General features: G+C 34.7%; 2 protein-coding genes across 2 annotated transcripts; one reads left to right on the top strand and one right to left on the bottom strand.

Annotated features, from left to right (window-relative positions):
* Positions 1 to 477: 477 nt before the first annotated feature.
* On the top strand, positions 478 to 11,100 carry nherf4a (NHERF family PDZ scaffold protein 4a). The gene is given in 14 exon segments (XM_056263383.1): positions 478 to 519; positions 521 to 566; positions 1,549 to 1,576; positions 1,752 to 1,816; positions 1,921 to 2,126; positions 3,509 to 3,716; positions 5,142 to 5,278; positions 5,379 to 5,583; positions 6,469 to 6,665; positions 6,989 to 7,183; positions 8,099 to 8,329; positions 8,406 to 8,452; positions 10,787 to 10,856; positions 10,955 to 11,100. Coding segments are annotated over 12 exon segments (1,578 nt in total). The 5' UTR covers positions 478 to 492; the 3' UTR covers positions 8,439 to 8,452; positions 10,787 to 10,856; positions 10,955 to 11,100.
* phykpl (5-phosphohydroxy-L-lysine phospho-lyase) lies at positions 8,622 to 12,451 on the bottom strand. The gene is made up of 12 exons (XM_056263384.1): positions 12,342 to 12,451; positions 12,102 to 12,220; positions 11,096 to 11,255; positions 10,947 to 11,021; positions 10,757 to 10,844; positions 10,557 to 10,673; positions 10,179 to 10,261; positions 9,870 to 10,095; positions 9,611 to 9,765; positions 9,398 to 9,487; positions 9,193 to 9,323; positions 8,622 to 9,064 (listed from the first exon to the last, which is right to left on the bottom strand). Exons 1-12 carry the CDS (start codon positions 12,398 to 12,400, stop codon positions 9,012 to 9,014), a joined length of 1,356 nt encoding a protein of 451 aa, XP_056119359.1. The 5' UTR covers positions 12,401 to 12,451; the 3' UTR covers positions 8,622 to 9,011.
* Between the last annotated feature and the right edge of the window lie 260 nt (positions 12,452 to 12,711).

Below are 12,711 nucleotides of genomic sequence, written 5' to 3'. Positions count from 1 at the left end.
TTTAGGGTCCCTTGTTATCGTATGAATTATGTGTGTTCACTGTTCTCAAACCTTTCTGTGTCAAATCTTTACACAATATTTGAGTGTCAAATGGTGCTCTAGCTAAACCAAGTAAGGTTAACAAAGACAAGCACTTCTGCAATATACATTTTTTTTTGTCATAATATACGGTTGAAAAAATGTTTGTACTAACAAATTATGACTGAAATTTGCTGTGAATAAAATTGCAATAAAATCAAAATAAAACTAAAAGTGCTGATGTAAGACTTTTGTCATACTGTATTGCTTTGACTTTCAATAAAAAGAAGCTGCTCATATACCATCTCAAAAACAATCAAGCTTATTTGGGGAGTTTGTATAGTCAGTTGTTTTAATTACAGTTGTTTATGTAATACTTCCTTCATCTGATGATGGCAGTTGTCTCATAAACCTGAGATTAAATATTAATCTCCTGGTGGAACAAGGAGGAGCCATACTGACAAAAGCATTGTAATGCTTCATTTAAATGTGTACCTTGCACCCTTTACGAAGCTCAGGGCTCAGCAGGATCATGAGAGTCACCACAGGTAATTTACCACTGTATATATATATACACATATGTATGTATATACAACAATATATTCCATTGTAGTGATTGCACAGCCTGTAATGTAAATGTTAGAAAATAACTTTTAATAGGGTTTATTTTTATAAACCAGTGGAGATCGACAACCTTTACTGTATAATAAAGGTCCTAGAGAAAAAGCGAATGTAGTAATAATGATAGATGGATAGGTGTGATATTAGCAGTGTCATAGTTATATATTTATATCCCTTTATTTCTTTTGATGCACACTATTAAAACTGCATTCATCTGAGAATTTGGAACATTATTTTTTTTAAAGATTTTCAAAAAGTTTTTAAACAGCCAAAGAGTTACAATTATATAAATAAGCTCTGTGCAAATAAATTTTCTTTAAAAAAAAAAGTTTTTTCAATAAAAGTACAGACAAAAATAAGCACTGAATCTGGTCAGCTAAAGATTTTCCTTTTGAACTCTGACCTCAAGTCTTGTCAGCATTTTGTACACATTGGCTGTGATTATAAATCATATTTCTGTGAAGGCAAACTCCTGAGTGTTATTTTAATGTAAAACAGCTCGGTCCTTGCAGTGCATCTTGCAGGCAAATATTGTAAAAAACAAAGCCCTGATAAGGAACTTTATAGTGGTTTTGAATCTATGGAAATGAGTAAAATAAAATATTGTGTCCTACATGTTTATTCAGAACATTTTTAGAAAGGCTTAATGTCTTCCATTTAACTATTTCACGAAAATAGTTTGTCTTCTGCAAATACGCAAGTTTCTGGTTGTCAGTCACACGCCACTGGACAGCAGTTAATATTAAACTGTATTGAAGACTCTTTCACTCGTCTTTAAAAGTTAACACATCATGATATTTTGAGTACACTCTCAGAAAAAAAAGGTATAACATTTTTGTAAAAGTTTTGTACCCTTTTTCTAGGCTTGGTTTATTTTTATTAATATATTTTAATTGTTTACTATTACAGATCCAGTGGATGCCCCAGAGTTACCAAAGTAAGTTCTTCCTAATGCTCTTTAAATGTGACCTTTTTGCACCCGTGCTTACTGACAACAATAAGCATTGAGACATTCTTGATGAATCTGGTTTACCCGGCAGTCACTACATTTTTTTATTTTTGGTTTGTTTACATACAAAATATCTACAGCACAGTGCAAATGTTTTCCACAGGAAGTTCACCTTCAACCCGAAAGAAGGGATTGACAACCCTGCTTTAGTGATCTCGGATGACAAAGGTTAGGCTACTTCCTTAATAATTTTTATCCAATCAGCAACTGATAGATCATTAACTGGCTTAAAGAAAAACAGAGATTTAACATGCTGGATTAAATGTCCCCAGAGCCTGATGTGCATCCGCGGCTGTGTGTTCTGAAGCGGGAGGAGGGTCAGGGCTTTGGCTTCTACCTGAGCAAGGACACTGGCTGCAGCGGACATGTGGTGCGGCAGGTGGAGCTTTGGAGCAGTGCAGAGCAGGCTGGGCTGAGGAAGGGGGACCGTGTTTTGGAGGTCAATGAGGACTTTGTGGATGACAAGGAGCACTCAACTGTGAGAGCACTTCCTTATGCAAACATGAGACCTTTGTATTCTGTAAATTAAACACACAGACACTGTAATACAAATGATATTGGCAAGTAGATGCGCAGAGTTCACTCAAAAATTCTGTCATTGTTTGTTCACCATCATGTTTTTTGCAAACGTGTGATTTGGAACACAAATCATTTTTGTCCCTATACAGTAACTACAAAATTACAACAAAATGCCATGGCCGACAACAAATATTATGGAAATATTACATGATTAACCAATGAGAATCAAGCATTCCAGAGTGTTAGTGAAAAAACAACAACGCTATCATTGTGTTCAAAAAGGTATAGACTCCCAATGTTCACATATTTTATAACAATATTCATCCTGAAAAATTAACAATTATAAAATATTTTTTATTGAACATACCAGCAACACTTTACAATAAGGTTCAATTTGTTTAAGATCTAAGTTATTTAGCCTACATTACTTAACATGAACTAACAATGAAAACTTACAAAGCATTTTATTACAAATACTTACAAAGCATTTTATTAATAGCATTGTTATTAATTTTAACATTTACTAATTTATTATAGAACTTAAATATAACAATATAATTAATATAATAATATAAAACAAAATGTATAAATATAATTTATTAGAACTTAAATACAAAATGGCTAATCAAGGAGACTAATGAGGAAGGCAGGCAGGAAACAGAAACAAAGCAAACAAGACTCTCTGAACATAACAGAATATACACGTTACACATGTATTAACCTTTGTTAATGTTAAGTAAAATGGTTCACATTCATGTTAGTACACAGTGCATTCACATATTAACAGATTTGATCTTAAAAATATATTAGTATATGTTGAGATTCACATTAGCTAAGATGAATAAATGCTGTAGAAGTATTGTTCATTGTTAGTTAATGTATTTAACTAATGTTATTTAACTAACCTTAAAGCTTTATTTTAATATTATTTAATGGACTTAACATGAACTAACAATGAAAAGATTAACAAATATTGTAACAAATGTATTGCTTTTTGTTAGTTAATATTACTTAATGCTTTAACTAACGAGACCTTACTCTGTAAAGTGTTTCCAGCATACTGCATACTGTGTATACTCAGTCTTGTCTGAAACTTGTGTCGGTAACACTTTAATTTACAGTGTCCTTGTTACATATGTTACCTGTACTTTAATTACCATAATAACAGTAAATTATGCATAATTACATGCAACTAAACCTCAACCAAATCCTAATCCTACCCTGACCCTAGAGCTAAGTACATGTTGTTAATTAATATTATTCCGTACTTAAATATATAATTACACTGACTGTAACAATGACACCTCAAAATAAAGTGTAAACCTTGTGTCTTGTTTTCAGGTGGTGCTGAAGGTGCAGGCGTCTGGGCTGAAACTATATCTGTTAGTGCTGAGTGCTCAGGATTATGAGTTTGCAGTTTCGGAGGGAAGAGACCTCATGCTGCTCGCTAGAGCTTACCATCCCGTAGAGGGCTGTTCTCGCCCACGGTTATGTTACATCACTAAAGAGCCTGGCAGCGGCTTAGGCCTCAGCATCATTCCCATTGAAGGTACTGCTCATTTTGCTCTGCACTAAACATGTGTTTAAAGCTTAGATTGATGATTTTTTTTAAATGTATTAATTTAAGATGACTAGTTTAAGATTTGTAAAATTGTATTCACATAACAAGTTTTAGTTTATCAAGACTTCTTAAAAGGGGGCACAGAATCTATCTAAAAAACATAAAAAGCACTAAAAACATTTCTATCATGACAAGAGTTTAGCATGGTAATGGATATGACAATGTTAATGTATTTGGTATTTGGCGGAATAGATCTGCTTTCTGCTGCTGCAGAGCAAGTACAGAGACTTGCTACTGTCAATACACACACAGACACGCAGATGTGGCATGTAAGACATACTGCTGCTGAATAAATATCATATAAGAAATTACACGTAGCCGATCTATACAAGTGAAGCTGTGGAAGGTGGAGGGTTTCAGAGCACTGTGACCAAACCCCTCCCTTTGAAAATCTCTAGGACCACCCTGAATTTTTTTTTCACAAAAAAGCATGTGTATATTTATTTTATATTACTTTCCATTTGATTAATTGTTTCTAAAGAACTCCCTCAGGAGTGTTCATTTTGTTGCCATAAAGTACGACAGACTAGGATATATATACAGAATAGAATAGAATAGAATAGAATAGAATAGAATAGAATATATATATATATATATATATATATATATATATATATATATAAATAAAAAAATCTCCAAAACATTGCTAATTGTATTTACATAGGCTAGCCAAAATAGCTCCTTGTCATAAAACATAAATAAAAGTCGCTGCAACAATGAGAATGTGCTAAATTTGGTGACAAAAATACCAACAAAAAAAAAGCTTGCTGCAAACTGCTACAGCAATCACTGACCAACTATTTAAATGTTGAGCAACAAACTCATTGGCTGCAGACAAGAACCAATCAACTTGTGCCATGTAGTTAACAATGTGATTGTCAGCTAGTTGCGGACCCATCAGCCTGATGGATGGATGGATGGATGGATGGATGGGTGGGTGGATGGATGGATGGATGGATGGATGGATGGATGGATGGATGGGTGGGTGGATGGATGGATGGATGGATGGATGGGTGGGTGGGTGGGTGGATGGATGGATGGATGGATGGATGGATGGATGGATGGATGGATGGAACGGATGGAACGGATGGAACGGATAGATAGATAGATAGATAGATAGATATATAGATAGATAGATAGATAGATAGATAGATAGATAGATAGATAGATAGATAGATAGATAGATAGATAGATAGATAGATAGATAGATAGATACTAAATGAGGAACTTATGAGGAACAAGATGAGATGGTAAAAAAAAGTAGTTGATGCACATCGTCATGAAATGTTTCAGCATGGTGTATGTATACATGGATCATTGTGTACAGTTCTGGTTCATTCAATATGTGAGTAGGTGAGCGAGGCCGTTATCGTCTCAGTCCAGTGGGTGATGGTTCAGCTGAGAGAGCAGGAGTCCAGAATGGAGACAGGCTGATCTGGATCAATGGAGTCATGATTTCAGCACTCACATATGCAGCGCTGTCAAAAATGGTAAGTGTAGTCATAAGTGATATCTTCATTACAATGTAATCTCCAATATTTTCAGTTTTTAGGGACCACAGAGCTTCTAGATTCCACTTTGTTCCATCAGGTGAATAAATGTGAGGACCATGTGACTGTCTTGGTAATTGACAGCAGGAGTGAAAAGAGTTATAATCGCTTGAGATTACCCATAAATCCTGCTTTCGCCAAAACTCATAATCTACCCTACAGACCAAAAACACTACACCTGACTCAAGGACCACAGGGATACGGGTTCCTCTTAAGGCAAGAGAAGTTACGATCTGGATGTATTGGTAAGAAATCACTGATTCTGAGTTGTTATTAACTAAAACTAAAACTATTAAAAGTTTTTGTAAACTGAAATTAAGTTAAAATTTAAATATAATCTAAATATTTTATGGAAAACATAAACTATGTGTCTTGGCAAATAACTGAAATAAGTTTAAGTCGAAGCACTAAAATTATCTGTAATAATAATAAATAAATAATAACAATACATATTTTATAAGCATTAATATGTATGATTAAACATAAATATTAAATGTACAAATATAATATAAATATTACAATAAATAATAAATTGTAAATAAGTAATATTAATATTAAATTATTATATTACAAAATTAATAAATATTTATATACATTTTAAATTACTAATAAAGTAAGAATGAAATACAGTAAATAATTATGTTAAAACTTACAGAATTTGACATTATTTCATTCCAAAGACTGGTTGGACATCATGTGATGTTATTTCATTTTTGATACCCATAGTTTTATGTTTCTCTTCAGGTTTATACATCTAACATACTCTAATGGTGGGTAGAAAAAGAGAATATTTTTTTCAGATAATATTTTAAACATTGTATTGTATTGTATTGTGTATATATAGCCTATATACACAATACAATACAATGTTTAAAATATACATAAATATATATATAAATGGGTCTTTATTTGAAAAAAAAAAAAAAATACAATTTTAAATATATAGCTGCCAATATTTTAGGAAGGAGGTCCCTCGTATAAAAGGAACATATTTGGGGGTCTATGGCATGAATTTTTTTTTTTAAATCCCTGTTTTAGTAGTCAAATTTGGTACTAGCCAGAAACACTGTAGACATTTTATTTCAGTATACAGTATATTTCCATCACTTTGTGATATATTGACTCTATAGCTCATGTATTACGAGAGATCGACCCCTGCAGCCCAGCTGAGACTGCAGGAATGGAGGATGGAGAGCTTGTGCTAGCGGTAAACGGGGAGCAGGTGGAGGATGCAGAGCATGAGGGCATCGTCAGCAAAATACGGCAAAGCGGCCAGCAGGTCACCCTAACCACCATCTCCATCCCAGGCAGAGACTATTACACACAGGTGCTTAATGCACGCATACGCACATGCTCATACAGAGAACACACTTGCTAAACGAACAGCTGCTAAATCAACATATTTTACCTCTGATTGAAGACATTTGACCCTGAGGGCTAACCAAGAGTCTAAGTTCATGCTCCTAATTCTTATGCTACACATGGAAACAGGTGTTTTTAAAAATGAAATGAATCATGAATGTGTGGAACAGACATGGACCCCAGGGAATGGGTGGGGTCGCTGTGACCTACATAGCATAGGAATCATTATTCTTGCAGTAGTGCTTAGAATTATCACTGAGAAGGTGTCTGTTATTTGATCCACTTCAGCTGGGTATTTCTCCATTGCTGTTCTATGAAGACCAGATTCCAAAAAGGGAACAGTTCTCTAAACCTCCCCCACTACATCATGAGGGACACCAAAATCCAGCACACCCTCGACTTTGTGTGCTTCAAAAAGAGGGCTCGGGATTTGGCTTCAACCTAGGCTGTGTTCAAAATAAGCCTGGGACGTATATCGGCCAGGTACTGTTTCTCAGTTTAGTTATTATTTTATTGGTAGATCTACTAAATGTCTTAAATGTTCATTTTAATTTTAGCAGTAATGATGTTTGTAGGCCAACCAGGAAGTTAGCATCTCCCTGTTTCCCTTGACAAAAACCCAATTGGATTTTTCCTTTGACTTTTGGATTATTGCAGAAAAGAAGCTCTGTGACCAGCACAAGTTTATAATTCTTACATGTTTTGTACATCATGAAAAGAACACAACTTTTATGAATTTTGAAGCCTAAATGCATGACGTTTAATATCATCGACAACTTTAGTCCCAATTAGACACTTGTTAGCAAATGCCTTTTTCAAGATAAGGATTTTTTTTTTAAATTTAAGGGGCAGCATTACTAATGTATTTTAAGTTGTAGCAAAAAACTTGAAAAAAATCTTGGGCTTGTTTGAACCAAAGACCTTATTTCAGGCATTTAACCTCAAACCTATTCGAAAAACCCACTGTATTTAGGACAATTGAACCGAAAGTGCTAAAATGCTAATTCGTTTCCAGGTTTTAGCCTACAAAACTATGTCATCCCTGCAGCACTCTATAGCAAAAATGACACAATGTTTTCACACAAGTCTCATTGAGCATGCCCCTGATATGCCATTGGTCGGGCAGATGATAGTCCTGCCCCCAGACCCATGCCATTGGCTAAGACAGGGTTGGGATGCTCAAACAAAAAGAATAACGTATTGATATCACCACAATGTTTACACTTTCAGAGAAAATAACTTGACCTATATTTGTCTTTGCATATTAAAGGAATAGTTCACCTAAAAATGTAAATTGTAGCTTTAACATTGAAAAAATTACAGACTACAGCTTTAAATAAATATGCTTTCCCAAGTCTATGAAAAACTGATATGTGTAATTCTCCTTCTTGTCTATAGGTGATGGCAGGGAGTGCAGGAGAGAGAGCTGGGCTCTGTGAGTGGGATGTGGTGGTAGAGGTGAATGGACAGAATGTGGAGGAAGAGTATTTTGATGAAGTAGTAAGACTGATAAAAGAGGGAGGAACTCCTCTCAGGCTGCTAGTCGTGGAGGGAATACGATATGAGAAACTGAGAAACACCAGACAGACTTCAGGTCTCAAAACCAGCCAGACTTTAAGTTCAAACAAGGTGAGACCCGCTCACACACATGCATGTATTTTTTGATTTCAGGATTATTTTTTCAAATTTAAACATTGTTTTACAGGTTCCAGATGCTTCACAAGATGATTTTGTATGAATTAATATAACGAGGTAAAAACATTCACTTTGTTAACTTATTAATTTAACGATTTCTGTAAAATTTTAATTCTTTAAAAAAAAAAGTCATTTCAAATGCTTTGCACACACTTACGAAGATTGTCTTATGTATTGCAAAGATATTGACAAAGGGGAAAACATGTTTTTCAGAAAAAAGCAAATCTGCTTGTCAATAACCACATTTATTATTAGTGTCATTATTTAATGCAGTCACAACGCATATTTGAGTACAAATGTAATATAAAGCATTATATAGAGACTAGAGTATTTGTGTACAATCAGCTTTACACAAAGTGATTTATATTGTTGTATGAATGTAAAGTATAAAATACAATGAAATCTTAAACTCTTTATTATTTGATTACACCTCATTCTGGAAACTTGCATATAGAGGTGTGATTTCATGTTAATATAAAAAGTTTTATTTCAAAAGTATTCTATGACAGATGTGTAGCATGAGTCAATTTTCACCTTTCAGTATTTTAACTGAATTTTGAATATAAACAGATTTATATTCAAGAATGCAAATCATGTAAAATGTTTGCTCTATGCACTACATTAATAAACTTTTTCCACAGTTCTCTTTTTGGTGGGTATCCTCCAATTCTGTAAGTCCAAAGACAAATAGTTCATTAGTAATCACTTAATTATTATTATTTTTAAACAAAATTATTGCAGTTGCCGAGTCAGACTATGTTACCACATGCTGAATTAACTGTTAAATTACTACCAACCTCTGAGAATTTGGTCTAAGCAAGTAGCGACTCTTTCAGCATCCTCCATACTGAAGCACATTGGAGGTTTGAATTTGATGACACTGTCCCATGGTCCATCAGTGCTAATAACTATACGCTCCTCTTTAAGCCTGAACAAATCAGAAAGTGCAGTTGGTTATCAGATAAATGCAAAAAGCTGAGAAAGAAGAGAAATTGTCAGTACCTTTGAACAAAATGTGCTGCTTCTTCTGTTGCTGGTTTTCGGGACACTCTGTCTTTAACTAGCTCCATACCTATAAACAGTCCAACACCACTGCAAAAAAAAGAACAGAAGACACATCTGTTTGTTTTCTTCTTTGAGATTATAGCCTGATGTTACAGTATCAGTATTTCACGACGTCTCAGTTAAAATTGATTTTCTGCATTTCATACTTACCGCACATCTCCGATGAGTTGATGTTTAGTCTGAAGCTGAAGGAGCAGCTGTTTAAGATGACCTCCGACACGCACAGCATTGCCTCTGAGGTCTTCTTTTTCTATCACATCTAACACCGCCAGACCAATGGCACAGGATACTGGGTTACCACCAAACTGTGTGGGATAAAAAGGTTCAATATTACTTAAACTCACTTTACAAAGGATGTAAAAGCTACATTCATTAGCACAAAATTATTTATAAGCATAACGGTTCTCACTGTGTTGAAGTACTCCACACCATTGGCTGTAAAAGCACCAGCTATCTCCTTTGTAGTGGCCACACATGCAATCGGATGACCATTGCCCATTGGTTTGCCCATAGTCACAATGTCAGGGCAGAAGTCTTCACCTTCAAGCTGAAAAGCCCAGAAATGACTCCCAACACGACCGAAGCCCGTCTGAATCTCATCTGCCACATAAACCCCTCCTGCTTCATGAACGTATCTGAGGAGAAAAAAACAAGCAGCTTCATTCAGCAGGTTCTGAATAAAAAGACGACACTCAACAAAAGTTACAAAAAGACTTACTCTGCTACTCTTTTACAATAACCAGTTGGAAAAATGATCTGGCCACCGACACTGGGTAAAGATTCAGCAAAAAAAGATGAAATCTGTGGACAAATTAAAGGGACAGCTCATCAAAAAAAAAAAAATTTACATTCTTCCATCATTTACTAAACCCTAATGTCATTCCAAACTAAAATAACATTGGACGTCATTGACTTTCATTGTATGGACAAAAAAATGGAGACTTTTAAAAAACATCTTTTGTGTTTCACACAAAAGAGGTTTGGAATGACATGAGAGTGAGTATCTTGGGTGAACTATCACTTTAAATAGGATAGTCAGTATATTTTAGTAAAAAATATTTAACTTTACGTTAATGACTGATTTTTTCCACCATACCTTGCGGCCTTTCTTATGTGCCTCTTCAATTAGACTTTTCACGGTGTCTGCATAAGCCTGTCCTGGGTCAGGATGATCTTCTCTGTAAATACCGTGGTAAGTATCAGGGAGAGGTGCCTGTAGATATGCAAGAAAGTATGATATGCAGCAAAAAGCCTTAATAACTGGTTTAAAAAGATATTTGCATGTCCTGTACGCACCACATGAACCCATTCTTTTTGTCCCTCTAGTTTCCGGAACTTGTACGGGCTGATGTCGATGAGTGAGGTGACATGTCCATGATATGCACTGGAGAGGCAGGTAAACATGACATGAAAATAAGTCTGATGTAGCCATTACCTGCTGATATAAGAATCTAATTGTTCAAAATTTCACATTTTGAAATCTTACTGATCCAGCACGATGACATCCTGGTGTTGGGTATACTCACGGGCCAGTCTCAACGCAAGATCATTAGCCTCTGAACTTTGAAAGAAGACAGTATCTATATAAGATTTCACTGAATATTTATTTTAAACTGAATAAACAGAGTTACTTACCCTGAGTTGACAAAATAAAAGACACAAATCTTCTTTGGCAGTGTGGCTGCCAGCCGAGCTGCATACTGCACTATATTATCATGAAGGAATCTAGTGTTTGAATTTAGAAGATCCATCTGAGCAGCCGCAGCCTGAGTGATGCTGGGGTGACAGTGTCCCACTGCAAAGACAAGATGCATCAAGTGTCATCATGGTTCTGTGATTCGTAATCATGATACTTGACACTTCCTGTAGTGCTCTGGAAAGCCTATTTAAAATTCAATGGGATGATGACAAGAGCTGATTATGTTTCTATAAGCATTCATTTTATGACAATTTATCCTGGTTTTACTACAGGAATATTAACTATGGTAGAAGCGTTGAAGTAGAAACGTTGTAGGAGAGTCAAGAAATATACTTAATTTTCATTACAAATAAACCATTTTTTTTCAGTTATAATTTCTAGATGTGTTCTGACTACAATTATAAATGTTTTCTGACTTTTTTGAATCAAAGAAAGAAAGAAATACTTTTATTCAGCAAGAATGCCTTAAAAATTCAAAAGTGACAGCAAAGACATTTATAATGTTAAAATACTTCTATTTCAAATAAACAGTGTTCTTTCAAACTTTCTATTTATCAAAGAAAAATATATTCCACAGAAATATTAAGCAGCACAATTTTTTCAACATCGATAATAATAAAAATGTTATTTAAAATTTTAATAATATTTCACAATAGGACTGTTTTACAGTATTTTGATCAAATAAATGCAGCCTTGGTGAGAGAGACTTCTTTCAAAAACTTACTGACACCAAACTTTTGAACAGTATAGTATGTGATGTTTTATTTAATAAAAGCTTTTTGACAACTTTTATAAGTTAACAAGGAATCTATATATATATATATACACACACACACACACACACACACACACACACACACACACACACACACATTTTTAAAATAGAATGACACTTAAGATACCCATATAAGCATGCTTGACATAATTTTAAAATTTCCTTACCATGTTGAACATTACTAATGCAATCTAAGTACTGCATGCCATTCTCGTCATATAAATATTGACCCCGTGCTCTCAATATTTTCACGGGATCATGGGAGAAAAAGAGTCTGCAGGACTCTCTGAAAAGACATTGGAAAGAGTATTTAAGCAGAACTGTCTAAAAAGGGCACTTAGTTTAATAATTACAAACAACACCAGACTTAACAGCGCGACGTGTAATATTTGATCCGGTTAACTTACCCAATTAGCTTCCTCCGCATTTGCAGAGTTTCGTCTTTGTGAAAAACTTCCAGAGCCATTCCAACGATACGGTTTCGTCTTCTGCTACAACTGACTGTTTAAACCCTAGATACCTGAGAAGACTTTGAACTGCAGAAATGTAAAAAAAACAAAAACTTAGAGGAAACAGTAGACACTAGACAGTGTATCGTCCATTTCTGATGACGTCACACACCGAGTACGATCTGGAGCTGCAGTACTGAACCACATCAGATTTACCATATTTCAACCCAAAAACTAGGTATGGCATGCATCCACACTGATACATATCAATGTATTTCTGCTATTTAATGTATTATTTACTTTACTTTGCCTTGAGTTGCTGTGTATC

Source organism: Rhinichthys klamathensis, unplaced genomic scaffold (assembly GCF_029890125.1).
Source record: "Rhinichthys klamathensis goyatoka isolate OS25496 unplaced genomic scaffold, OSU_Roscu_1.1 h1tg000206l_1, whole genome shotgun sequence".
In the NCBI taxonomy this organism is placed as follows: Eukaryota; Metazoa; Chordata; class Actinopteri; order Cypriniformes; family Leuciscidae; genus Rhinichthys; species Rhinichthys klamathensis.
Note: the sequence above shows the minus strand (reverse complement) of the source record. Positions and strands in the feature narration are given on the sequence as shown.